Raw genomic sequence first — 26582 nt, 5'->3', positions numbered from 1 at the left:
ACACATACCTTGGGGGGAGCCTGGGTTTATCTTTTGTAAAGTTATTAGTCCTAATTCATTTTCGTTCTAGTTTGTTCATTTCTCTTGAACAATTGCACACAGAGGGTGTTCTGGCAGTTCTCAAGTTTTCTTTCCATTACCTCTCCAGCTTTGTATTTCCCAACACAGAACACTTGAGCAGTGATCTAAATAATTGTCTTTTCTGACTCCAGAAAAGGAGCCTTCCATAGAAGGGTGGTTTCTTACGCTAGAATGAAGATGTAGAGAACAAATAAGAGATAATAATAAAAGTAAAGGATAAACCACTGGTATCTTGAATAAGTAGCTTAACAGCTTCCTCAGTTCATGTTCACATAGAGAAGGGCTGCCATTGTTCCCCACAGAATTGAGAGAGCCCTTACTGGTTTTAGAAATTGGCATTCAGTTTACATAAAAATTCTGTTATAAGTAATAAATGAATATCTGAATTGATGCTTTTGGTTCTGTGTCAGTGACTGTTAGAGCATACAGTGACCTTAGGTATCACCTAGTCTTGCTTGATTTGCAATGGTAGAATCTGAAATTTTCTAATAGCTGGTAAAACTCAAACTAGAACTCAGATCTCCTTTCTCCTTAATTGGTGTACAACTCTACACCTAACATAATGCCAACAGCTTTTAATCATCCTTCTTGGGATGATTCCTAAATTTAGGAATATAACTAATAATTTATAATATTGTTTATGAGACATGACTCAAAGTTATAAATATCTAATACTTTCATAAAATCCATTTGAAATGTGATCACTTAAATAGTTGTTATTTTTTTTAGAATGTCTTTGTGCCCCTTTTGAAACAGTCTTAAGAAACTTTTTCTTACTGTATATATCATTGTTTAAGTTTTAGGACTCAAATTTAGATATTCTAATAAAGATCTGATCTGTGCTTTAGATAAGAGAAGTATTGGATTGTGTATAAATACACATGGATGGATCTGGTTATTTTAGTTGGAGGATGGATAGAGAATATCTATTATTATGTTTAATTGGCCCATCCCGTCTAGTTAACGTTTGGCTTATTGTCTGCTATGATCTACAGGTAATCATCAGCCATTCATTCTATTTTGTTTTTCCTTTTTAAAAATAGGTTATTAAGATATAATACATATGATACAACTCACCCATTTGAACTATAAAATTCAATGGTTTTTAATATATGCACACAGTTGTGCAGCCATTACAATCAATTTTAGGACAATTTTTATCATCTTAGAAAGAAATCCCATGTTCATTATCAGCCATTGTTCATTTTCCCCCATGATTTCCCAGTCTCCACTCCCAGCCTTCTACAACCAATAATCTACTTTCTGTCTCTATAGTTTTGTCCATTTTGGGATTTCATAAAAATTGAATTATCATATGTGGTTTTTTGAGGCTGACATCTTTTTTACTTAGCATAATGTTTTGGAGATCCTTTATTTCTAATTGCCAAATATTCCATTGTAAAGATATACCACATTTTTATGTTCATTTATTAACTGATGGATATTTGGGCTGTTTCCCATTTGTTGTCCATTATTCATGTACTCTTATATGTACAAATTTTGTGTAGACCCAAGTGTTCATTTTTCTTGGTTATATCTACCTGGGAGTGGAAGTGGTAGGTCATATGGTAACTTCATGTTAACAGTTTGAGGAACTGCCAAACTGTTTTCCAAAGCAGCTGCTCTACTTTACATTCTCACTGGCAATATATGAGGTTCTAGTTTCTCTGCATCCTCATGAGTATCAAAAAGCCATCATTGTCTGCTCTTTGATTATAGTCATCATTCTCGATGTGAAATGGCATCTCCAGGTGGTTTGGGTTGGTATTTCCCTACTGGCAAATGATGTTAAGCATCTTTCCATGTGTTTTATTAGCTACTTATATGTGCATATTTATTTGTGTACACACATTCAGCCCTCCATACTCACAGGTTCTGCATCTGTGGATTCAACCAACTGCAAATTGAAAATATGTTTTAAAATTTTCATCTGCACTAAACATGTAATTGTTCTTTTTTTCTTGTCATTATTCCTGAAATAATATAGTAAAACAACTATTTACATAGCATTTACATTGAATTAAGTATAATAAGTAATTTAGAGCTGATTTAATGTATATGGGACAGGAGTATACCTAGGTTATATGCAAATTCTTAGCCATTTTGTCCCAAAGATTTGAGTATTCAAGAATTTTTATATCCACAGGGGATCTTGGAATTAATCCTCCAAAGACATCCAGGGATGACTCTGTATACATTTTATGGGGTTGTTTTATTTTTGAGGATGTCTATTTAAATCCTTTGCCAATCTTTCAGTTGACTTTGTTTTGTTTTGTTTTGAGTTGTAAGAGCTATTATATATTCTGGGTATAAGTCCCTTGTCAGATAAATGATTTGTAAATATTTTTTCCCATTCTGTGGGTTTTTCTTTCATTTTCTTGAAAATGTCCATTGAAACACAAAAGTTTTTTAATTTTGATGAAACCACCATTCATTCTTTCTCATTCATTCCTTAAGCTCATGTTTATTGAGCAATGCCAGGCATTGTGCCAGGTACTAGAAATACAACTATGCCATCTTGTGTGTTTCCTTAAATTTGGCTTTTTGAGTTTCTCTTATTTATCACGAGGGTGCTGGGTCACTTATGCAAAATTTGGGTAAATTTGCTAATCCAGGTTGGAAATATTTTCAAGACTAATAATTTAGGAATTAAACACAGTTCAGCAGTGTTTTGAATTCCAAAAAGGAGTTCTAGGGCTCACCTGGGCCATAATTTTTAATGATAAGAAGTTTTCCTTGCCCTGTCAACATTTTGATCCATAAGATTATTGTAGATGATTTCAATTTTTCTGCATCTTTACTTGTTAGAAGATGAATGCATTTTGTAAACTGTGCAGTAGTTGTTTTTTTTAAGTTAATATTAAAATATATAACCTAGTGTTTGAAGATATGACAAAGATAGTGTTTCATAGTATGGATATATGAGATGAAATCATTGAGAAACCATGCCTGTTGAGATCATTGCCTTTATTTCCTCAGGAAAAAGATGTCTGCTTTCTGCAGCATATGTGGACAGCCACAAATGGGAAGCAAGAGAAAAAGAACATTGTCACCTTGGTAAGTACCTACCTTGTGGCTGTTCTGCGTGTCATCTGCAGTCACTCCACATGTCTACCTTCATTTACTCATTTGATGTGTATGTGAAATGATGCTTTATGCTGGTCAATTGAAATAACCATATTTTAAGTCCTAAAAGACCTGTACATTTCTAATATTTCATGTTTGCCTGATGATTAGTCTCCTGAAGTGATAAAATGATTATTTTCTTTCTAACTTGTTCATTTTTATCATGCAGTTTTTATGTAGCCTGTCTCCATTTTATAGAATTTCACATTTCTTCCCTTTTTATTTTCAGTCTCTTCATTTTTCTTAACTCTTCTTGTGGTCTTCAGAGCTGTTTTTGACTCTTTTTGTTACCAGGTAACAAGTTTGAAAACAAAGTTGGAATCATTTAGGGAAGATCATTGACCAACATCTTCTCAGAAAATAAGTTCCTAATTATACTTCCCTTATTTCCTGTGAAATATTGTACAAAAAGCAACCTTTCTTGTATAAAATGCCAAAGCCTAAAAGAAATCACTGACTGTGTGCACATTTTAAAAATGTTCACACTTGAGCCTTTTGGTTCTGCTTGTCCTTTGGTACATATAACATCATCAAGACATTGGCAAAATCAATAAATGGATCATAATTTTATAAGACTGATGTAATTTTTTAATCCATTCCAGTGCTGATCTAATATTTTCTCTCAGACTTCTTCCACTGTTTGGGGGGAGTTATGTCAGATAAGAATAAAGTCTTCTTTTGTTTATGGATTTTTCCCATTAAGTGTGGGGGACACGGGTGTCAGTATTGATGACCTTATTGGGTGTTCCAAAATAATTTTATTCCTTGATGATGTGATTGCACAAGCAGAGTTAGTTGTGAGCTCTGGAATGGGTATATGGGGATGGGTTAGCCAAAGCAGAACTAGAAAGATCTGAGGATGAGTAATCCTAACCTCTCCTCAAGGAACTTACAGTCCGGTTCTCACTGTAAGAGACCCAGCAGAGCCTTTTTTATAACAAGTACTTTTTCTCGGGGGGTGGGGGGGGTGGGGGGGCGGGGTGGGGAGGACTAGGGATTGAACTCAGGGGCACTTGACCACTGAGCCACATCCCTAGCCCTATTTTGTATTTTATTTAGAGACGGGGTCTCACTGAGTTGCTTAGAGCCTCTTTTTTGCTGAGGCTGTCTTTGAACTCACCATCCTCCTGCCTCAGCCTCCCAAGCCGCTGGGTTTACAGGCATGCACCACCAAGCCCAGCATAACAAGCACTTTTAATACTCCTCTTTTATTATCTTGAAGTTAAGTTAAATATAATACATTAATAATTAATAATATTCTTAATATTAATAATATTACCTATTAATAATATTAATATTACCTATTAATAATATTCTTAAAATCTATATCATTACTATGATCCAAAGAAGAAATAAAAGGGAAGTAACTTGCAACAAATGATGTGTATTTCAAAATATAAATAAATGCTTAGGCAAAACTATACTAAAAAGACAATGAAGTAGCTACATACCTGCACTTAAATTAGAGTCACTGTGAACAATGATAGAAACAGATGGGTACAGATGTGGTATGCTGGAGAATTCAAATACCAGGGTGGCATTATCATAATGACATAATTTTATTTACAAAATGAATAACTTCAAAGGTCTGTCCTCATACAATTTATGTTGAAGTTGCATTTATAGAAAATATAACTGATTTTCAATAATGAAAAAAAAGCCTTTTGTGCTTCTATGAAAAATGAAATTGGTTCTGTTAATTATAAACAGATTTTTTTTTTTTTTTAGTAGTTATGACTACCTGCTTTAATACAGACATCATGGTATGTGGGGCAAAATTTTTTAACCTTTTATTTGGAAAAATTTTAAACTTAAAAATAATTGCAAAGAGCTCCTCTCTACCTTTTACCCACCTTCACCTGTTGTTACCACTTTGATCTATTTGCTTTTGCTTTCTCACTGTGTAGACATATAACACACATTTTTAAAATAATTTGAGAGTTTGTTTCATACATTACAGCCCTTTATCCTGAATACTTCAGCATACATCATCTGACATAAGGATGTTGTTATATACCATAGCATTGTTATCAACTTCAGTAATTTTAATATTAATATAATAATTTAACCTTTTTATATCACTATTTTGTTAATTGACCTCAAAATGTTCTTTATCATATTTTTCCATATTCATAGGATCCATTATAGGTTTACATTGCATTACATTGTCAAATTTTTTTAGTCTTTAAGCTGAAATGGTTTCGTATCCTTTCTTTGTTTCGAATGACATTGTCATTTTTGTAAGATTCTCATTTCTTCTTTAAATAACATATTCTCTTTTGGGGTTTCTCTGTGCTTTCCTCATTAGATTCCAGTTATGTTTCTTCATCCAGAATACTCTTAGTGATGTATCCCTATCAGAGCATCACATCTGGACACACCAGATATCCTAATGCCTTTACTAGACTATGTTAACTTTAATCACTTAGTGAAGTGTCTGATTTTTTCCACTGTAAAGTTAACTGTCAGTGAGGAGCAAACATCTTGCTGCTTATCAAGTTTCCCCTTACATTTAGCATCTATTTATGCTTCTGGCCTGGGTCAGTCTATACTACAATGGTTGCAAAGTGATGATTTTCCAAATCCATCAGTTCCTTCATACTTACTTGTTAGCACTCTGTATTCTACTATAAGCAATAGTCTTTCCTTCCTTCCTTCTGTCCCATTTCTTTCTCATTAATTAGTGGGATTTTTAAGAAACAATTATTGCCATCCTTAATTATTTTGGTGACCCAGTTGTCCCAGAATTGGCCTCTGAAGCTGGCTTCTGTATTCTCTTTTTCTCTCTCAAAATTTCTTTGTTTTCTCATTTAACAAAATGTTCCAGGTTTATCTTGTACCTTTCCTGCCCTAGGCCTGGACTCAACCTTTTGTTTGAGGAGCTCTGGTTCCTTTTGGTGAGGAACGTCATTAGAAACCAGGATTTAATGTAATTTTTACTTCTCATCCAAAGTAGTGGACAGGGATTGGAAAATATGGATGCATACACACGTAAACCTGCCTGTGTGCACATCTGTATCTATATACATGCATGTATCTATATACATACATGTATCTATATCTATATATATACATGTATCTGTGCAGATACACATATATAGATTTTTTAGAAACAGAGCTTGTGCCAGTACCATTTCATTCCTGTATGATCTTTCCTTGCCTTGCTCTAGTCTAAATTTGTATCTCTTCCATACTGAGTCCTGGTTCCCACCAGAGACAATGTTCTGATGTGTTGCACAGTCACAGCAATGCCGGTCACCTGCTTTCCCTGTCTTCTGTCCAGAAATTGCCAGCAATTCCTTACAATCATTGTGACAGTAAAAAAAAAAAAAAAAAAAAAAAAAAAATACCCCCACTTATACTGAAGTGCCCTAAAGGGCTATACTGTTCTAGTGACAACACCAACATAGCTTCACATAATTATATAGCAAAGATTGTTCTGATGTGTCATATGAATTTTAAGGAAAGTGGTATGAGTATATATGAGGGAATGACAAATTCCAGGAAAGTTTTTTTTTGTTTTGTTTTTTTGGTACCAAGAATTGAACCATTTAACCACTGAGCCACATCCCCAGACTTTTTTTTTTTTTTTTAACATTTTCCCAGGTTTAAAGGAAAGATTAGGAGACAAGGCCACTATATTTTGACATCTTGTTTGTTCTGTTATTTGTACACAAATCCAGGGGACTTTATTGCAGATACCTTAGTAAATAGAAGCTGTTTACCAAAGAATGAGCATAATCTGCAATGCATAAATATCACATGGAGGTGCATAAATATCACATGGAGGTAACTTTGTCTCCTCTCTGTTAAAACTAGTATTCTTGGAAAAGCAGTACAAGCCACCATATACTGAATACTTCTTGCCACTGTGGTAGTTGTTCGTCTGCCTAGAATACCCCCCTTTACACCCTAAATTCCTATCCAGTCAGAACCTATTTTTCCTACTCTACTCTTAACAGTGCTTTGTCCCTTCCTTACCTAGTGTGATGTGAAGAGTTTGCACTTAACTTATGAGGCAGACATCGCTCTGGCTTTGTAGCCCACTTCTGCAGCTTTCACCTCTCACCCTCCATGTCTGAACCTATAAATTAGGGATGATGGTAATTCCTGCTTGAGTGCCTGGCACATAGAAGATGCTCCAGAAGTACGTGGAATGAATGAGACCCCCTAGTTCCCTCGCTTTACCCCTAGATAAAATGTGTGAAGCAGTTTTGGAACTCAAGCTGCTCAGAAAAAAAAAAAAAAAAAAAAAAAGAGGCCTTTGGAGACTATTTTTTTTTCACCACTGTATAACAGAATGTAATTGTTATTACCTCTGTTAAAACGGACACACTTTTCACTTATACGTGCCATTAGTACATGCTTCTCCCAACTTTTTATTTCCGTGTCTGGATGGAGGCTGTGAGCACTGCTGGTTTTGCCTGGGGCTGCATCCCTGCAAATTGGTCGGTAGATGGCAGTGTGGCGCCTGCGGGAAACCTGAATTGCTCATTGAGAGTCTAGCATTGGACTCGCGGCGCTCGCTAGATGAGAAACGTGCAGGAACGCGCTGGGCGGTGCTCGGCATGTGGAGCGCTGTGATTGGTCGCCCTAAGCCGAAGGGCCGTGAGGTGCTCTAGGCGGGCTCGCTGATTGGAGGAGTGAGGAGGGCCGATATGAGGCTTTAGTTCCTGCGGTTCCTATTGGGGAGCTTGGGTCCTTGAGGGCTGAGCCGGTGGGAGGGCGTGGTTCCCTCCACTGGGTGATTTTACCTCTGTTGACCTTCCAAAAAATTTTCTTTTGCGGTGATTGCTGTAATACCTGAGATTCTACAGTAGAGTCTTACTTTTGCATTAGTGTGGAATTCGGTTTTTAAAAAATGCTTCTTTATTACAGTGTTCTATATGCATACCTAAATGTACACAAATCGTAACACATAGATTCTCACAAAGTGAGCAAACCTGTGTAAAAAATAGAAGGTTCTTACCCCTCCAGAGGCCCTTATAGCCCCTGCTTTTTAAAGGTAACCATTGTCCTGACTTATGACATCATAGTTTACTTTTTTTTTTTAATGTTTTATAAAGGGAAATAGAAAACATACAAAAGTAGAGAGAATGATGGTCAGGAACCCCCTTTATCCATCACCTGGCTTCAACAATTATCAGCTCATAATCTTTTATTTTCTCTCCACTTGGGTTTCCCCATCCTGATACTTTGGATTATTTTGAGGCAAATCCCAGGCAAAATAATAATAATAATAATTGTGCCATAAATATACTGATACCTGTTTCTAAAAGTTAAGGACACTTTTTACTACTATTATCACACCTAAATTAGTGGTTGTTTAAATATCATCAAATATCCAGTTTTCCATTTCCCTGATATTCTTCTGGGTATGTATTTTTTGGCGGTTTGATTAAATCAGGATCCAAATAAGGTCCATACATTGTGGTTAGTAGATATGTCCCCTTCTCTTGCCTCTTTTAAAAACTTTATAGAAGCATAGAAAGAGAGAGTAGTTGAAAGCGATTACCTGCTCATGCCCTTTCATTGGTAACTCACCTCCTTATCCAATTACTTTTTAACAAATTTTAATTATCAAATCACTCTATGTATTTTGATATATACCTCTAAAAGATAAGGATTTTTAAAGATAACCATAATACCATTCACATATCTAAAAACTAGTCATTTAAAAAAAATAATTTAAAAGTCCCTCAGTGTTTACATTTCCCCAAATGTCTTATAAACTTTTTCATTTACATTTATAGGCCCCCCCATACTTTATTTGTTGAAGAAAACAGATCTTCAATATAGTTTTCCACATTATAGATTTGCTGATTTCATCTCTGTGGTGATGTTTAACATGCTCCTCCTAACTTCCACGTGTCCTGTGTAATGGCCCTTCGAGAAAAAGGCTTGATTTAATTGAAGATTTTTGTTTGTTTGTTTTTGCTTATTTCTTTTGGCATGACTGTGTCGTAGGAGGTATTTTCTTTTGTCAGGAAGTACATAGCATAGGGCTGTTCCTTTACATGTTAAAGACTATGCATGCTCATTGGTTGGGTCCGTTATTTTTATAAACAGCTATAAATTTGCTGTTATAATTCTTATCTTTGCTTCATTCATCAATTCTCCTTATCATTTTAGTTATCCTGCAACAGTTTGTATAGAAGAGGCAATTTTCAAAATATCCTTCAAAGATGATTAGTGAGGGTATTTCTTTTAATGTCATTATGAACTTAGATTTAAACAGTTAAGGTACAGTTAATATTTTTATTGATAGGTCCTCAGTTCTTCATTTGTGTTCTATAAAGCCCTAGGAGTTCTTGGGCTTTCCTACTTCAGTCAGATGATTTCAACTTTTTACTATTTTTGTACTGGGTTTCCCTTAGGCTAAAATAAACACTAAATTAAAGCATCATCTCTCAAATTCCTCTACTAACTTGTAGCTCTGATGGGCGAAGTACCAGGTGAAGTTGTCAACCTTAACCAGTCAACAGCTGGTGAATTACAGAATAGGGCCCCCAGTGATTAGGACTTCAGAGAAAACTGTTTGAGAACTAGGTGGGATGCTGGTTGAAGGACAGGTGGGGAAGCTCCCTGGTTTCCTTGAGAGGAAGTTTTCTGGAGGCAGCCTGCCAGGGGGCAAGGGCCCAGGTGACTCGAGCTGAATTGTATTCATGAGCCTTATGGATTAAATATTTGTTAAAAAAAATATATACATATATATATATATATATATATATATATATTTACCTATAGATGGACATAGTATCTTTATTTTATTTATTTATTTTTATGTGGTGCTGAGGATCGAACCCAGTGCCTCATATGTGAGAGGCAAATGCTGTGCCACTGAGCCACAACCCCAGCCTGTGAATTAAATATTCTATTTCTGATTTTTCAATTTATAAGTAATCACAGAATAAGGAACACTTTTTGGTTTTGGTTACTGTTTTTCTGTGTTTCTATTTTTGTTTTTTGAGAACTCTCTTTCTTAATCCAAAATGTATTATACCATTAATTTGTGAGGTTTACTTTTGCTGTGTCATTTCATTTATGGAGGCCTTTGACTTGTAATTTTTCAAATCCTGCTTTTGAGCCCAAATGGGGATTTTCTGAAGTCTGCCTTTCTCATTTTTGTCAGTTCCGTATTTGTATCTATGTGGCATCTATTCATTACTAAGTCTCATATTTACCATCTTCTGACAGTTGTAGAGATGAGCCTGCCTTGTATATGTTATCCTTCCCATTTTCTTAGCATATATGTGTACATAGCTTGTTTTCATTCTTGTTCTTTATTGGACTTGTTTTAAAGATTCTAGTGACAGAGAAACAAACAGAAGGAAATCTAAAAATCTGTATCCAAACTGGTTCCTAGGTTGGTTTTCCATACTTCCTTCTGTTACTTCTATGCATGATATGTTATCTGCCCTTGTTTTTCTTTGAAATGTAGAATTAAAAACTCAGTTTCAGCTATAGTTTTCCAAGATCATTTCTTCTAAAAAGAACAGTAACAACCTGAATCTGTTTATTATATAAATTAGATAAGGTACACTTATGGCCCAAAGCCCAGTAAGAGCTTAGTATTACTTGAATGGATAACAATAATATACAATTATTTTCAAAAAGTGAAGAATTGAAACTATTTCCCACTCCAGCTACCAGCCTCCAATCCAGGATCCATCCATCTTTTCTTTGGTGACCTTCTTCACAGCAACTTTAACTTTGAGACCACCCTCTTTCAGAATAGACTTCTTCTGCTACAGATTTTATGATCAATGAGGAGATTGTCATTTCCTTACTGAGAATTTTATGTGCTAGGAAACTATGGTACTATGGTCTTAGCCTGGTTAAAATTACCTTCTCGCAAAATCATTATCTAATAACCCACCTAATCTGTAAAAAAAAAAATACTGCTTTTTTGCCTGTAAGACTGTTGTGTCTGGAATTATTATAGTTTTTTTAGGGCTATGTTTATCTAGTCAATTTCTCATACATTTATTGTCAGCTTTTCTGTGTTCATGTGGTTTATGTAGCTAGATTTTGTGTTTTTATTTTAACCAATCTGATAATTACTAATTTTTTTAACTAAAAGGTTTAGTCTACTTATTGTTATTTCATGATTATTGATACATTTGAATTTATTTTCCTAATTAGTTTCATGTCTCTAATCTCTCTCTAGACTGATTAGCAGTTTTCTTGTTTTTTACATTTTTTCCCTTCCACTGACATGGAAATTACACCCTTAATTTCTACTCTTCTGAAATTGTTGCCCATATCTTCTAACGTGCATATTGAATTTTAATTCTAATATTCATCAGACTTTATTATCCTTTAGAATACTTTAAGTCAAGACACACATATGTGCACATACATACACATGCACAGATACCCAACCGTATGCAGTTTTCCAACATTAAAGTTCTGTCCTTTAAAATACACACACAAGCATTTTATTGAAACAGTTTCCCCCCAGATTTAGCCAACTGTATTTACTCACCATTCTTTCTTTTCCTAAAACATCTAAATGCTTAGTGTGTGTTCCTTGCTAATAAATTCTCAGTTTTTGTTTGTCAAGAAATATCTTTCTTTTGCCCTTTTTCTTGAGAGAGAGTTTTGCCAAATGTACAAGTCTAGGTTGAGAGCTTATTCCCAGCATTTTGCTTACCTTTCTTTATTTTCTGTCTTCCAGTGTTCCTATTGAGAAAACCCTATTGGTGTGTTGGGGTTTTTTGTTTTGTTTTTTGTTCTTCCTTTGTAAGTTATGTTCTTTTTTCATCTGGCCACTTTTTTGAGATATCCTCATTTTTTAGTCTTACAATAACATACCATGGTTTGGGTTTAATTTTAGTTATTTGACTTGAAGTGAGTCTAAAAATGTGTATGTTTTATCAGTTCTTAAAAAATTCTCAGCCATCATCATATATTACCTCTCCCCATTCCCTTTAATTTACCTCTTTTGGAAATTCCATTACATGTATTTTAGACCTCCTTATTCTGTTTTCTATATCTTATAACTCCTTTGATAGGTCTCATTTTATCTAATATTCATTTATTTAGGTACCAATGATTGAACCCACGGGTACTTTACCAGTGCACTACATTCTCAGCCCTTTTTGTTTGTTTTTTATTTTGTGACAGGGTCTCACTAAGTTATTGAGGCTGGCCTCGAAGCTGAGATCTTCCTGACTCAGCTGCCCAAGTCACTGGGTCTATAGGCATTGCCACTGCGCTCAGCTCTAATTTATTCCTGATCTACTTTTCAGTTCACTAATTCTCACCTCACCCATGCCTCACCTGCTCTTTAATTTTTTCTTCATTACGTTTTTAGAACATGTTGATGTATTATTTACATAAAATGAACTGTACATATTTACAGTTTAAAATTTAATACGTTTTGACATCCGTGTAGGCTATAGGACCCTGAAATCATCACCACAATCCAGCTAATGGGCATATCTATCTCCCTTCCAGTTCTCTTCCTACTGCTTTGTAATTCTTTCCTCCTTCCTCTTTGAGCCCTATACCTATATCCTTAGGTAACTACTGATAATGCTTTTTGTCCATGTTTAGAATAGAATTTTATATAGTAAAATCAGCTCTTTAAACAAAACACTAAGCTTGTTATAATTTGGATTACATAAAAAGCATGAATTATATCCCCAAAGATGCACGAGGGCTGCCTTGATAATTTAGAATCCTTAGGGGACAGTAATCCTTACTGTTTGCTTTGTAGGGTACATTGTTTTCTAGTTTATCTTTTCACACAGGAATAGCCCTAGTTGGTCATGGCTTTACCTCAGGAGCTTCTCGTTTTACAGAATTCTTGATTTTATTCCCCCTAAGTCATTAAAACCAAAGCTCTGTGTCATTACTATCCACAGATGTTCTCAGGAGAACTGCCACCATTATTAATCCCTCAGGCCTTCCAAGTTTGTGTTCCCTATTATCTTTGACTTCTGGCAAAATAATCACATCTACCTTCTTGAAATTTCAGTCATGTATCTTAAAAAAACATTTTTTAATATTTTATTTAGGTGTTTTGTTTTATGGTGGGAGGAAATTTTAAAATAATGTATAGTCCATATTATTTCAGAAGTTGAATTCCTGTGTGATATCTTCTTTAGCTTAGGAACAACATCCAAGACACAGAGACTAGTGTTTGACTGGCTGCATCACAGTTTTAGGGGGCTATTCATTAAAAAGTTGGATAGCCCTGTTTTACCTCAAACCTATAGAATTAGAATCTTCCTTTGGGTGTGAGGCCCAGCAACCTGAAGGTCTAAAGCCCCTCATGCAGTATATATCCTCCACCAGGTTTGTGTGCCATTACACTTCAATATTTGTAATAGTACAGAGTCCTCAATAAAAACACCCTCGGATCATCAGTGATATTGATGTCTTCAACTAGAGAGACAACTTATACTTGCCTGCAGTTCAACATTTCCACATTGTATGGACAGTTTTGAGGTTTGTTAAATGTAGAATTTAAATTTCAGATCCATTTTCCCATATAGTCTTTGTTGTCCAAAACCATTAGCTGCAGTGTGTATTCCTGAGGAGCTGAATAACAAGCAAAAAACCATCCTCTTTGGCACACCCCCACGAACAGAACCTGCGCATCTGCTGGCCCCTCGCTGAAACATGAAGTGTGACTTTGACCGTGGAAACCCACGGTCCAGAAGCCTGTGGTGGTGGCCCTCTGCAAGCTGCAGCTGTCCCCGCTTTCCTGGCCCTCCCCGCTCTGTGCAGTTTTCTGCCTCATTCATCACACCAACACTATAATGTGAAGTGATTGTTCACATAGTATATTTAGCATCAGACCTTTCTCTGACTTGCAGTATGCTAATATTATTCATCAGATGCCAGCTCTGCAGCTGTTGCCTTTTTTGAGGGCCTGTCCAATTGCACTTGTCTGAAGCTGCCTGGGTGTGAAGGCCTTAGGTGGAATCTTCAGTTATAGCACTAACAGGTCATCAATGAAGTCGCCTTGATCCAGTGTTTGTTAGGCTCAGGGCACTGTGTGAATGAGGCCTGTGGGCCATTTTAATTAAGCCAGTGGCTCCTGATCCTGCTTTTTGAATTCAACAAGTAAACAGAGGTGATTCCTTATGTTGCCTGTCATCGCAGCAGCACAAGAGCTTTGACTAGAAAGTGATCATAAAGATCTGGCATCAAGAGAGAGCTGTTTGACATCTAGTCCATGAGCAAGTAGATTTAACAATATTAATTTGCCTTGGTGTGAAGGGTTTTTAAGGATTTATTTGTTATTTTTATATTTTCTTTAATAACCTGGCTTCAATTCCTTTAAGATAGTCTTAAGAACATCTATTTAGTTTTACATCATATTGGGCTTTAGGGATTTTACAAAGTTGTTTTCTGACTGAATGCAGAGGTGCTTGCCTGTAATCCAGCAACTCCAGAGAGTGAGACACAGGATTGCAGTTTTAAAGTCTGAGCAACTTCAGGAGACCCAGACTCAACACATTAAAAAGGTCTGTGCCATACAAACAAAGATGTTGTGTCCGTTGAAAACTAAAAAAAAATAAATATTAAAATTCTCTCTCTCTCTCTTTCTCTTTAAAAAAATAAAAATAAATAAAGCAAATCTTTTGGGGCTGGAGATGTGGCTCAAGTGGTAGCGCACTCGCCTGGCACGCGTGCGGCCCGGGTTTGATCCTCAGCACCACATACAAAGATGTTGTGTGCGCCGAAAACTAAAAAATAAATATTAAAAAAGTTCTTTCTCACTCTCTAAAAAAAAAATGGTCTGTGCGTGTAGCTCGTGGCAAAGTACTTGCCTCACATGACCAAAGTCTTGCATTCAATCCCCAGTACCACACACAAAATAGTTATTTTTCCTTTCATCACTACTTAGTCATTATGATCCCTACCCCAGGGAAAGAAGAGAAAATGTCTAAATGCACAGAAAGAGATCAATAACAAATACCTGTTTATTGATTAACTCTGAATGTCTCCTTATTACTTGATGGCAATTTTACCCAGCAAGGAGTAAAAATGTGTTAGAAATCTAGTGACTTATTTTTCTCTCCTTGTGTTTCTTTTATTTTTTCTTCAAGGGTTTACTAAGTGCCTTTCATGGAACTGTTTCGAGGATTGAGAATATATCAGTGAATTCAATCTTGCCTTTGTGGATTTTACTTTTTAGTTTAAGACGCAAAACAAAATAACAGGCCAAATTATGTAGGTATTTATGGTTCCTAGAAAATATTTTGAATTTTATTCTAAGTATAATAAAAAGTTATTGGCTGGTTGGGAAAAGACAATGACAGAATCTGATTTGTCTTTCAAAAGCCTTGCTAGGGTTGTGGCGCAGTGGTAGAGTGCTTGCCTGGCATGTGTAAGGCACTGGATTCCATTCTTAGCACCACATAAAAATAAACAAATTAAATGAAGGTTCATCGACAACTAAATACATTTTAAATAAATAAATAAAAGCCTCACAACCTACCAGGTAAAGATTAGATTGTAAGGGTAAGGCGATTATTAAGACAAGATCAGTAAGTGACAGATATTAGTGGCTTAGCATGGTAGTAATGAGATACAGATTGGAACCTGTAGGAGATGCTGACAGTGAGTTGTAGGTTGTGAAAAATGGGGTCAAGGATGATCCTCACTTTTTGACCTGAGTAAGCCAGCCTGTGTTTTCCCACCCCATTTACTGAGATGGGAAAAGCAGGTTTAGAGTGGAAGGTTGAAGAATTAAGAGGGCATGTAATGTTTGGAAGACCTTTTAGATAATCAAGATGGAGTTGGAATTCTAGTCAAAAGTCAGGGTAGGTATGTGTGTGGAGCCTACAGTCTGTAAATGAGGAGAAAAGTCAGGGAGAAAATGAGATCACCTAGCAGCTGAGCATAAATGGTGAAGGGGAGTGTGTTGTGCTACTTTGGCTTGAGACACTCCAATATTTAGATCACAGGAAGATGAGAAGAGCCTGCAGAGGAACCCAAAGAGGGAAAGGGAAAAAAAATTTCTTGAAGGATAGAATGGTCAACTGTTGATAGGGATAAATAGGTAAAGTAAGATGAGAATGGAGAATTAGCCACAGAATTGAATAAGGTGGAGGTGGTCATTGGTGTTGGTGGAGGGGTAGAACCCCAAATTTGATTAGAGTGAGTTGAAGAGTGGGAACTAAGGAAGTAGTGACAGTTGGATCAAAAATGTCTCCTTGAAGGAGTCTTACTGTTAAGGGGAGCAGAGATAAGGAGAAGGAACTGTGGAAGTTAATGAGAAGGGGGGGGTCTTTTGTTTTTAATGCTATCCATGCTTTGTAACAATAGAAGGCAAAGTATATGGGCACACATGTGAGTAGCCTGGCATATTTGACACTAGGAAATGGAAGTTCTCTTATGATTCAAGATAAAATCATGAGCTGAAAGTGAGAGTGGTAGGAGAAAGGGAAATGCTTAGCATTTCAGATATTGTTAGAATGATATAAAAGTGTAATCTCAGAAATACCAAGTATTCCTATGAATGTTCTGCTAAAAAGAACCAAAATAGGAAGAGTTCAAGCCAAAATCACTAAGCATAGTCAAGGAGCTTCCTGATTTGTTCAGGAAATGCATAAAGGGCACTTGATAAATCTTAATTTTTAATTTTTTGGAATAACTAATATATTGTTCAAAGTGCAAAAGGAATATATGGGTAAGCAACAAAGATTTCCTTCCCTGCTTGTCCTCCCATCTAATTTATTTTCCTGGAGTGTGTTAAAAATAACCCTTGTGTCTATGTCCAAAGATATTTTATTGATCCATTTTTTAAAGGTTAAATATGTGCTAAGAATTTTTTATATCCTTACTGAAATGAAATAAACATTTTAAATTACTAATATGCATTTTTCCTCTTTAATTTGTATAAAAATCATTTCTAAAAAAGAGCAAGAAGAAGCATCTGTTTTAATACTAACTTCACAATGTTGGCAGCCATCTGGCAGAAGTCTTATTTGTTAGATTTTTCTTAAGAAACGTGTGTGTTTAACAAGGTTCTTTTTCCATCTTTGTCTTCACAGCTGATCTCGCATCTTTAATGGACCAAACATATGAGAGAAAGTTGCCTGTTAGTTCTTTAACAATCTCACGGGTAAGAACATTTAAACTCTTTTTCCCCCCTAAAGAAAAAAGAAGGAAGAATGCAAGAAATATTCTTTATGGTAGATAAGGCTGTGTGAAGAAAGACTATGCCTCATAGTTTCACACTTTTTCAGTAGTGTGGTGTGTTTTTATAGACTTAATAGATATTTTATGGTATAATAGCAATTTTGTTTGGGGCTGAAATAAAAGGTAACAAATTTTCTAGTCACCAGTGTTAGTAATCACTATTTTGTATCTTATTTATTTTAATTTTCTCTAGGTACAATATTCAGCTGTCTGCTACCATGATTTTTTTAAGTCAATATGCTTTTCAAAATAATACTATGCACTTGTTGGTATTGGAAGTATTTCTGGTAGCTGAGAAAGTCTTTAGAAGAATAAATACTAGCCAGGTGCAGTGGTGCACACCTGTAATTTCAGTGGCTTGGCAGGCTGAGGCAAAAGGATTGCAAGTTTAAAGCCAGCTTCAGCCTTAGTGAGGCCTTGGGCAACTCAGCAAGACTCTGTCTGTAAATAAAATACAAACTATAAATAAATATAAAAAATATAAAATATAAATAAAAAAGACTAGAGGTATGGCTCAGTGTTTAAGTGCCCCTGTGTTCAGTCCCCAGTACCAATGTTAAACTGCTGCAAGGCAGTGGATAATAGAATAATACTGGCTAGGAATCAGAAATAGTAATTGAAATTAATAGTGACCATTACTGAGTACCTTCTATGCCAGTTATTTTATTAGTTTCTTTTTTTTCCTCCACATTTTAAATTGGTGCATTATAGTTGTATGTGATGGTGAAATTTGTTATTACATATTTATACATACACACAGATAACGATATAATTTGGCCAATTTCCCTAGTATTTCCCTTTCCTTCCCTTCTTCCCTCCCCCTCACCCTTTTCCTCTATTCTACTCATCTCCCTTCAGTTTTCATGATATTCTCCCTATCCGTATCTTTATTTTCCTTTCTCCTCTCTAACTTCCACCTGTGAGAGAAAACATATGACCCTTGACCTTCTGAGTTTGGCTTATTTTGCTCAATATAATGTTTTTAAGTTCCATCCATTTTCCTGCACATGACATAATTTCATTTTTATTTATGATTGAATAAAAATCCATTGTGTATATATGCCACATTTTCTTTATCCATTCATCCATTGATGGACACCTAGGCTGATTTCATAGTTTGGCTATTGTAAATTGTGCTGCTATTAACATGGGTATATATGTATCATTATAATATAATGACCTTAATTCTTCAGGATAAGTACCAAAAAGTGGTATAGCTGGGTCATGTGGTGGTTCCATTCTGGTTTTTTTCTTTCTTTATTTTTTTCTTCTTAGACATACATGACAGTAGGATGTATTTTGACATATTTTACATACATGGATTATAACTTATTCTAATTAGGATCCCATTCTTGTGTTTGGGCATGATGTGGAGTTACACTGGTCATGTATTCATATCTGAACATAGGAAAGTTATTTCTGATTCATTCTATTGCCTTTCTTATTTCCATCCCGCTCCCTTCCCTTTATTAATTCCCCTTTGTTTAATCCAGTGAACTTCTGTTCTTCCCTCCCCCCACCTCATATATCGGAGAGATATATTCTTCCTTTAGCATGACAGTCTCCAGTTTCATCCATTTACCAGCAAATGCTAGGATTTTATTCTTCTCACTGGCTGAGTAATATTTCATTGTGTATATACACCACATTTTCTTTATCCATTTATCTGTAGATTGGTCCCATAGCTTAGCTATTATGAATTGAGTAGCTATAAAATTGATGTGCTATGTCACTGCAGTTTGCTGATTTTAAGTCCTTTGGGTATATGATAAGAAGTGACATAACTGGTTCAAATGATGGTTCCATCCCAAGTTTTCTGAGGATCCATTCCTGGTCCTTTGAGGAATCTCCATAGTTGCTAATTTATAATTCCACCAACAGTGTGAATGTGTTCCTTTCTCCACATTCTCTTCAGCATGCATCATTGTTTGTTTGTTCTTTGGTACGAGGGATTGAACTCAGGGGCGCTTCACCACTGAACTTAGTCTCCAGCCCTTTATTTTTTTTTTTTAATTTTGAGACAGGGTCTTGCTGAGTTACTGAAGCTGGCTTTGAACTCAAAGTCCTCCTGCCTCAGCCTTCTGAGTCACTGGATTACAGTTGTGTGCCACTGCTCCCTGCTATTTGTATTCTTGATGGCTGCCATTCTCACTGAAATAAGATGAAAATCTCAGTGTAGTTTTGATTTGCATTTCCCTAATTGATAATGATGTTGAACATTTCTTCATACATTTATTAGCCATTTGTATTTCTTTATTTGTTTCCTTTGCTGTGCAGAAGCTTTTTAAATTTTTTGATACCATCTCATTTATTAACTCTTGGCTTTATTTCCTGAACTTTAGGGGTCCTTAAAAGGAAGTCTTGTATTAGTTTCTTAAAATACATTTTTTTTGTTAATTCTTGCAGCATTATGTTTACTTAAGATAGAGTGGTTTAATAACCTTTTCAAGTTCACATTCAAACCCAGCTACCTGTGATATCAAAGTTTTTCTTTGTTGCTTTTCTCAAATACATCTGGTCTTATCTAGATCACACATTCACTTTGTAATATTGGGCAATGGGGTTCCTCTTCCTTGGAGGGATCCTATGATGCAAAAATGACATCTTGTGAAAGCTTTCAATTCAGCTGGTCATAATTTAAAATTATTGGACTTATATTTGACATTTTAGAGGAGAACTGAAAGATTATTGGTTCATTCCTGATGTGATGTATAAAACTTTTGTGGACTGTTATACTTGGTATTAGTTTAGATAACACTTTAAGATTTAGAGAATTTCACATACATTTTCTCATTGGAGCTTCATACTCTTTAGGGCCAGAGCTGTTATCCTATTTCTACAGATGGAGCAACTAAGCCCCAGAGGGGCTGTGCCATCTGTTTATGCCACACTGAAAGCTACCAGAGAGCTGATTTTCAGGCTCAGGGCCTGTGTTTGTACCACTTTTCATCTGTACCTTAATGGATTTCTAAATCAAGTCCACAAGTCTCATTTATTTTTACAAAATCTCCCCACTTTTACTCTTCTTCTTCATGAAGTTTTAATTATATTCACAATATGCCTCTGATTTTCTAAAATGGAATCCATCCTTGCAATAATTTTTTTCTATTTGTTTATTTGTATTATAGTTAAGGAGCATACTCAAACATTTTATGGTTTGAAGAAAGACTTTGTTAGAGGAATCATAAGTTGACTAGCCTATAGCAGAAATTGAATCAGAGTAAGAAGAATGTTTAGAAAATAAGTTCTCCAAGATTTTTATGTTCTGGGCAATATTGTTTTCAGCCATTAGTGTCTTCATTCTTTCAGCCAAATGTTCCCTTTATTGGGAACTTAGGACATAGAGATAAGATCAGGATTTGAAGATAAAAGGTGATGACTACTTATGGGGATAGTGGAACACGCTCTGTCCTTGTTCTGAACAAGTTCAGCTTTGACTTTCAATCAGTTATTTTTTTAAGTTTTTAACGAATTTTAAACAATATTTTTAATTGTAGATGGACATGATACTTTTATTTTATTTATTTTTATGTGGTGCAGAAGATTGAACCCAGTGCCTCACACGGGCTAGTCAAGCACTTTACCACTGAGCTATAACCCCAGCTTTCAATCAGCTTTTCTCACCAAGGTTGTTCTATACATAGAAAATTAGAAGCTAATATATATTGTCTATATTGGCATAAAAGGATTTCAAGGATGGAGCCCTGCCAAATGAGCATTGTTTCAGTAAAACAGATGTCCTGTCCTTTTTAAGGTCAATGTGAAGTAGACCGACTATATGTCATAATTTATATTCAGCCAAGGATTTCTTTTTCTCTTTTAGTTTGTGGACAACATTTCATCTCGAGAAGAGATAGATCATGCAGAATATTACCTTTACAAGTAAGTTTTCCATTTCATTTCGCTGTGTGTTCTCATGCCCTCTGCCACTGAACTACTCCTAATCCCTATACCCCCTTTTAACAAAAAAAGATGATATGTTTCATATATAATATTTGACCTCTTGATATTTAGGTGTATGTTTTAGAGACCTTATCAGTATATAAAAAGCTTTCTCTCTTTTTCTTTTTTTATTTGCATCTGTATTATAGTCATATTTGAAAAAAATATATATATGTATATATGAGACTGAATCCAGGGGCATTTTATCACTGAGCTACATTCCAAGCCCTTTTTATTTTATGTTTTGAGGCAGTCTCGCTAAGTTGCTGAGGATCTCACTAAGTTATTGATGCTAGCCTTAAACTTGTAGTCCTTCTGCCTTAACTCTCTAGTCACTAGGATCACATATACTATTTAAACTAGTTTCATATAAAAAAAAGAGATTATTCTCTTTTTGTAGTGCTGAAATTAATAACCTCACACACATATAATATTGCACATAATTCTCATGAGCAAATACATTTATAATTTCAGTAGCTATTACCAAATTGCATTTCACTGAGGTTTTACCAGTTTACAGTCCTACCAGCAATGTATGAGAGAGGTCTATATTTATACCTTGGCCAACAGAATAGTATTTTCACACTTGGTTTTTGGCCAATCTCCTTGGTGAAATTTTTTATTTATATGAACAGGTTGACTATTTCTTATCTGAAATGCTTGTGGACTAAAAGTATTTCCAATTTGAGTTTTTCAGATTTCAAAATATATGCATAGACTCTACTGGCTGAGCAATCTCTAATTTGAATATCCAAATCTGAAGTGCTCCAAAACCATTTTCAGATTTCAGGTTTTAGAATTAGAAATATTCAACCTGTATATATCATCTCTCCTTTTTTTTTTTAACAGATTAATATATACTCTGTATAGATATTGGTCACCTATTTTTAATTAACTGTATATGCTTAGATATTTCCTACATTGCTCCCACCTGTCAAAATGATACCTTACAACTAAATTTTTATTGTGATTCCTATTTTAAAATATAATTTATTATTTGTTTCAATTCTTAGATTCCAAAAATAGACTCAGATTGAAATTTAAAATGTTTCCAGTAAGCTTTTCATTAGTTTTCTTTTTTTTTCCCCCTGGTTTTTTGGTTTTGGGGTTTTTTTTGTACTGGGGATTGAACTCGGCCACTGAGCTACATCCCCAGCCCTATTTTGTATTTTATTTGGAGACAGAGTCTTGCTGAGTTGCTTAGTGCCTCACTTTGGCTGAGGCTGGCTTTGAACTTGTGATCCTCCTGAGCTGCTGGGATTACAGGTGTTCACCCCTGTGCCCAGCTCCCTTTTGTTTTGTTTTGTTTTGTTTTGATTAAAAGAATTTTGTTATTTGTATCTAGGTATATTTTTTAGAGTTTACTGTTTTAGTGAAAATTTATTTAATTTTCTTTTTTCAGTTTTGCTAAATAATCATGAGACTTCTTTTTCTAAAAAAATTTAAATTTTAATTGTAGTTGGACACAATACCTTTATTTTATTTATTTATTTTTATGTGGTGCTGAGGAATGAACCCAGGGCCTTGCACGTGTTAGGTGAGTGCTCTACCACTGAGCCACAATCCCAGCCCCTTCTTTTTTATTTATGAGTTGATACTTTATGTTTAAATCAAGTGTCCTAGATTCTACAAATTAAGAAACATTTATTTTAAATCTAAGATTACCTTTAGCTAAGTCCTAAGTTTAAATTTTAAGTCCTAACATCATAGTTGCAAGTGCTCTCGTATCCTTCATTAAGGTAAACATACATGAAGCCAGGCCCAGTGCATAGAGGTGAAATACCAGCAGCTCAGGAGATTGAGGCAGGAGGATTTCAACTTCAAACCCAGCCTCAGCAACTTATCATGATCCTAAGCAATTTAGTGATACCTTGCCTCAAAATAAGACTAAAAGAAAGGGTAGAGGATGTGGCTCAGTGTTTAAGCAATACTGGGCTTAATCCCTGGTAACCCCCCCGCCTCCAAAAAAAAAAAAACATATATATATATATATCCCCAGAGCAATGGAGTCAGTCAACCATGGATTGAGACCTCTGAAACTGTGAGCCAAAATAAACTTTCCTTCCTCTAAGTTGTTCTTGTCAGGTATTTTGGTTGCAGCAACAAAAAGCTGGCTAATGCACTCATGCACCTGATATAACTGCAGAAGTTCAATCAGCTCTCCACTGATCAGTCAAGATTTCCAGCCTCTTTGGGTCTAATACTCTCCATAATACTTGGGGAGATTTGACCATTAGAAGATGAGAAGATGTGGCAGTTATACTATGTGAGCAGAGCCTGTGTCTACAGGCTGCTGTAGAGAAGCTGAGCCAAGATATATATGGACCCCTTGATGTGAGTGAGCCCTGCCTCCTTTAGTAGCTCTTTGGGACTGTAGTGCTGTATTGTAGTTACTTTTATCCATGGTGAAGGGAATATTTGGACTGCCATTTGTGCAGTTCTCATTCTTTTGCTTTGTTTGCCACACAATGCAGAAAATGGTTTCAGTTTCTTAATAGAATTATTAGAATTCTGTCCTATGAGACATAGTGCCATAGTCTTGGAAGAAATATTTTTCAAATTTACAGGTACTTCTGTAACATGTAATTGATTTCAATAATTCAGCATTTATCATATATTTATTGAGCACCTGTTTTGTACCCAGCTCTGTTCAAGTTTCTGAGCATATAGTGATGAATAAGTTAGACCCCACCCATCTTCATATACTACAGTATATCCCCAAGACTTTTCAGGATTAACTCTTCACATGATGTCCAGTTTTGTGTGACTCATAATATTACTGAATGATTTATAAAATCACTATTTCTTGTTTCCATATAGTTCATATAGTGGACTCTTATCTATCATAAATCTGAGGCATTATTTGATATAACATCCCATCTGTTGCTTAATCAGAAATAACATTCTAGCTGTGACATTACTTTTTTTAAAAAAAAAAAGTTCTGTTCCCCTCCCTTTCATTACCAAGAAAATTCACTCTGTTTTTCCTGTTCCCTTTTTTAAAGAAGTAAATGTTTTTATGGCTTCATGTGTACTGTTGTGTTTGTATGAGAATAGGTAAAACTCTACAAAGTTGTGTGTAATGGAGGTTGGCTAGGTTTACTCACTAACGAAATACCTTACTCCTGCTTCCCAGCCTTAGAGAATGTATACAACATACTTATGTCTCAGATAAATTAAAAGTTATAAATTACATAACTTTCTTCTCTGGTTAAAGTCAAGGGTGTTGATTCTGAAGACACCAGGGACCAATTGTTCTATAGTACTTTCACCAATTAGATCTCCAGTGTTTGTTGATGCCTAACAGGCCCATATAGTATAACTTTAGACATCTCAGGTAAACTTAAAACCATGGGTCTAGAATAAGGAAATAGAAAGCAACTTCTCATCCTAGACAACTCAGGGCTTATTGCTGGCCTACCTTTAGAATTTCTCATTTTCCAGGCAGTACCATCATTTACAGTAAATGTAGCAGGACATTTGCATTGGCTCAGCTTCTCTACAGCAGCCTGTAGACGCAGGCTGTGCTCACAGAGTATAACTGCCACATCTTCTCATCTTCTAATGGTCAAATCTCCCCAAGTATTATGGAGAGTATTAGACCCAAAGATGCTGGAAATCTTGACTGATCAGTGGAGAGCTGATTGAACTTCTGCAGTTATGTCAGGTGCATGAGTGCATTAGCCAGCTTTTTGTTGCTGCAACCAAAATACCTGACAAGAACAACTTAGAGGAAGGAAAGTTTATTTTGGCTCACAGTTTCAGAGGTCTCAATCCGTGGTTGACTGACTCCATTGCTCTGGGGCCAAGGTGAGACAGAACATCATGACAGAAGGGGATGGTGGAGGAAAGCTGCTTAGATCTTGGTAGCCAGGAAGCAGGGGCGGGGGCGGGGTCAGGGGCATGATAGAATCCCTTAGGGCATGCCCCCTGTGGCCTCCTTCAACTAACTGCAATTCACCTGCCTATAGTTAACCACCCAGTATTCCAAATTTTAATCCATCAAATGGATTAATCCACTGAATAGGTTACAGTTCTCATCATTGCCTAAAAGCCCCACCTCTGAGCCTTTCTGCAATGGGGATTGTACTTTCAAAACATGAACTTTGAGGTGGACATTTCTAGATCCAAATCATAATAGCAAGTGAGCAGTTCGAAGTTGCAGTAGTTCATGGTGCTGCTGGTACATGCCACCTATCCCAGAAAGAATTTGCATGTTTGAATCTCTAGAAGTACACAATTTTGAAAGTTTAGGGTCTTGAACATTAAAGAGCACCAGGGATTTTAAAGGAGGGATAGAAAGGCTACTTTGGAAACAGCAGGAGAGAAAACAAACATCCAGAGACTTTAGTGGGGTGTGCCCTATTCTCTAGGGGCCAGCAACCCTATGATCAGCTAATATCCTGCTGTTTGTGAACAGAAAATGACAACACCAAGGGAAGGGAAATGAAACTCTAAACCAACAGTAACATGAATTAAAGATAATTGAGGCAATTAATGCAGGAAACTACATAAGTTGACCAAACAAGGAAAAAAACACTTGCTAATATTCTATACATCAAAAAGGAAAAGAAACCAAGATCCAAACACTGAAAAGGTTCAAGTGAAGTAAAGTCAAATATGAACGCCAAGAAAACAAGGCAGGCTAAGAATGGTTTAGATTGGGTTGTAACAGATACAGAAATGTTAATTAAAATAAGACAATAAAATTGAACAAAATAAATAAGACAAAATAGAAAGCACTTGAGCCAGATACTTATACAATATGGATGGTTTAGGCTGGGAGGTTGGAGGAAGGCAAAGAGCTACTCTTGCCTAGGTATTCTTAGCAGGCTAAATGAGGCCTGGAGGGAGATTCAGCCAGGCCATGCTGCCTCAAGCCCTTTGCTTCTGCCAGAGAAACTGTGCCTCCAGCTGCTTTATGTTTTGGGATCTACCGAGAAAATTTAGAGAGGTCTGCAAACTTGGATAAGAATAAAGTTGTATATTCGTTTTCACAAACCTCTCGGTAATATTTAGCATTCCCTTCAGTTATGAATATATATAACAGATCACTGTACTATTGGCAGCATCTGTACCTTTCTCACCAATAAAAATCATTTTTTTCATATCACTTATTACATTTGTTGCATATATCTTAAACCATGCTCATCGCAGCTTCGAAATTATGTTAGTAATTAAAATCTGCTGCTGGCTAGTGTTTCATGTATTAATGAAGCAGCACATATGTTACCTTATCTTGAGAATTTCTCAATATCTTGATGATT

At 35.7% G+C, this 26582-nt stretch overlaps 1 protein-coding gene across 2 annotated transcripts in view; it reads left to right on the top strand.

The window, feature by feature from the left end:
• Mrps27 (mitochondrial ribosomal protein S27) overlaps positions 1-26582 on the top strand; it is a 92046-nt gene that overhangs the window by 3711 nt on the left and 61753 nt on the right. For both annotated transcript variants that reach the window (XM_076856074.1, XM_076856075.1), the window contains exons 2-4: positions 3061-3138; positions 17226-17296; positions 21197-21255. In XM_076856074.1, the coding sequence (XP_076712189.1) occupies positions 3061-3138; positions 17226-17296; positions 21197-21255 (208 nt within the window). The remainder of the gene's footprint in view (positions 1-3060; positions 3139-17225; positions 17297-21196; positions 21256-26582) is intronic.

This window comes from Callospermophilus lateralis, chromosome 5 (assembly GCF_048772815.1).
Source record: "Callospermophilus lateralis isolate mCalLat2 chromosome 5, mCalLat2.hap1, whole genome shotgun sequence".
Lineage (NCBI taxonomy): Eukaryota > Metazoa > Chordata > Mammalia > Rodentia > Sciuridae > Callospermophilus > Callospermophilus lateralis.
This window is presented reverse-complemented; position numbering and strand designations above follow the sequence as displayed.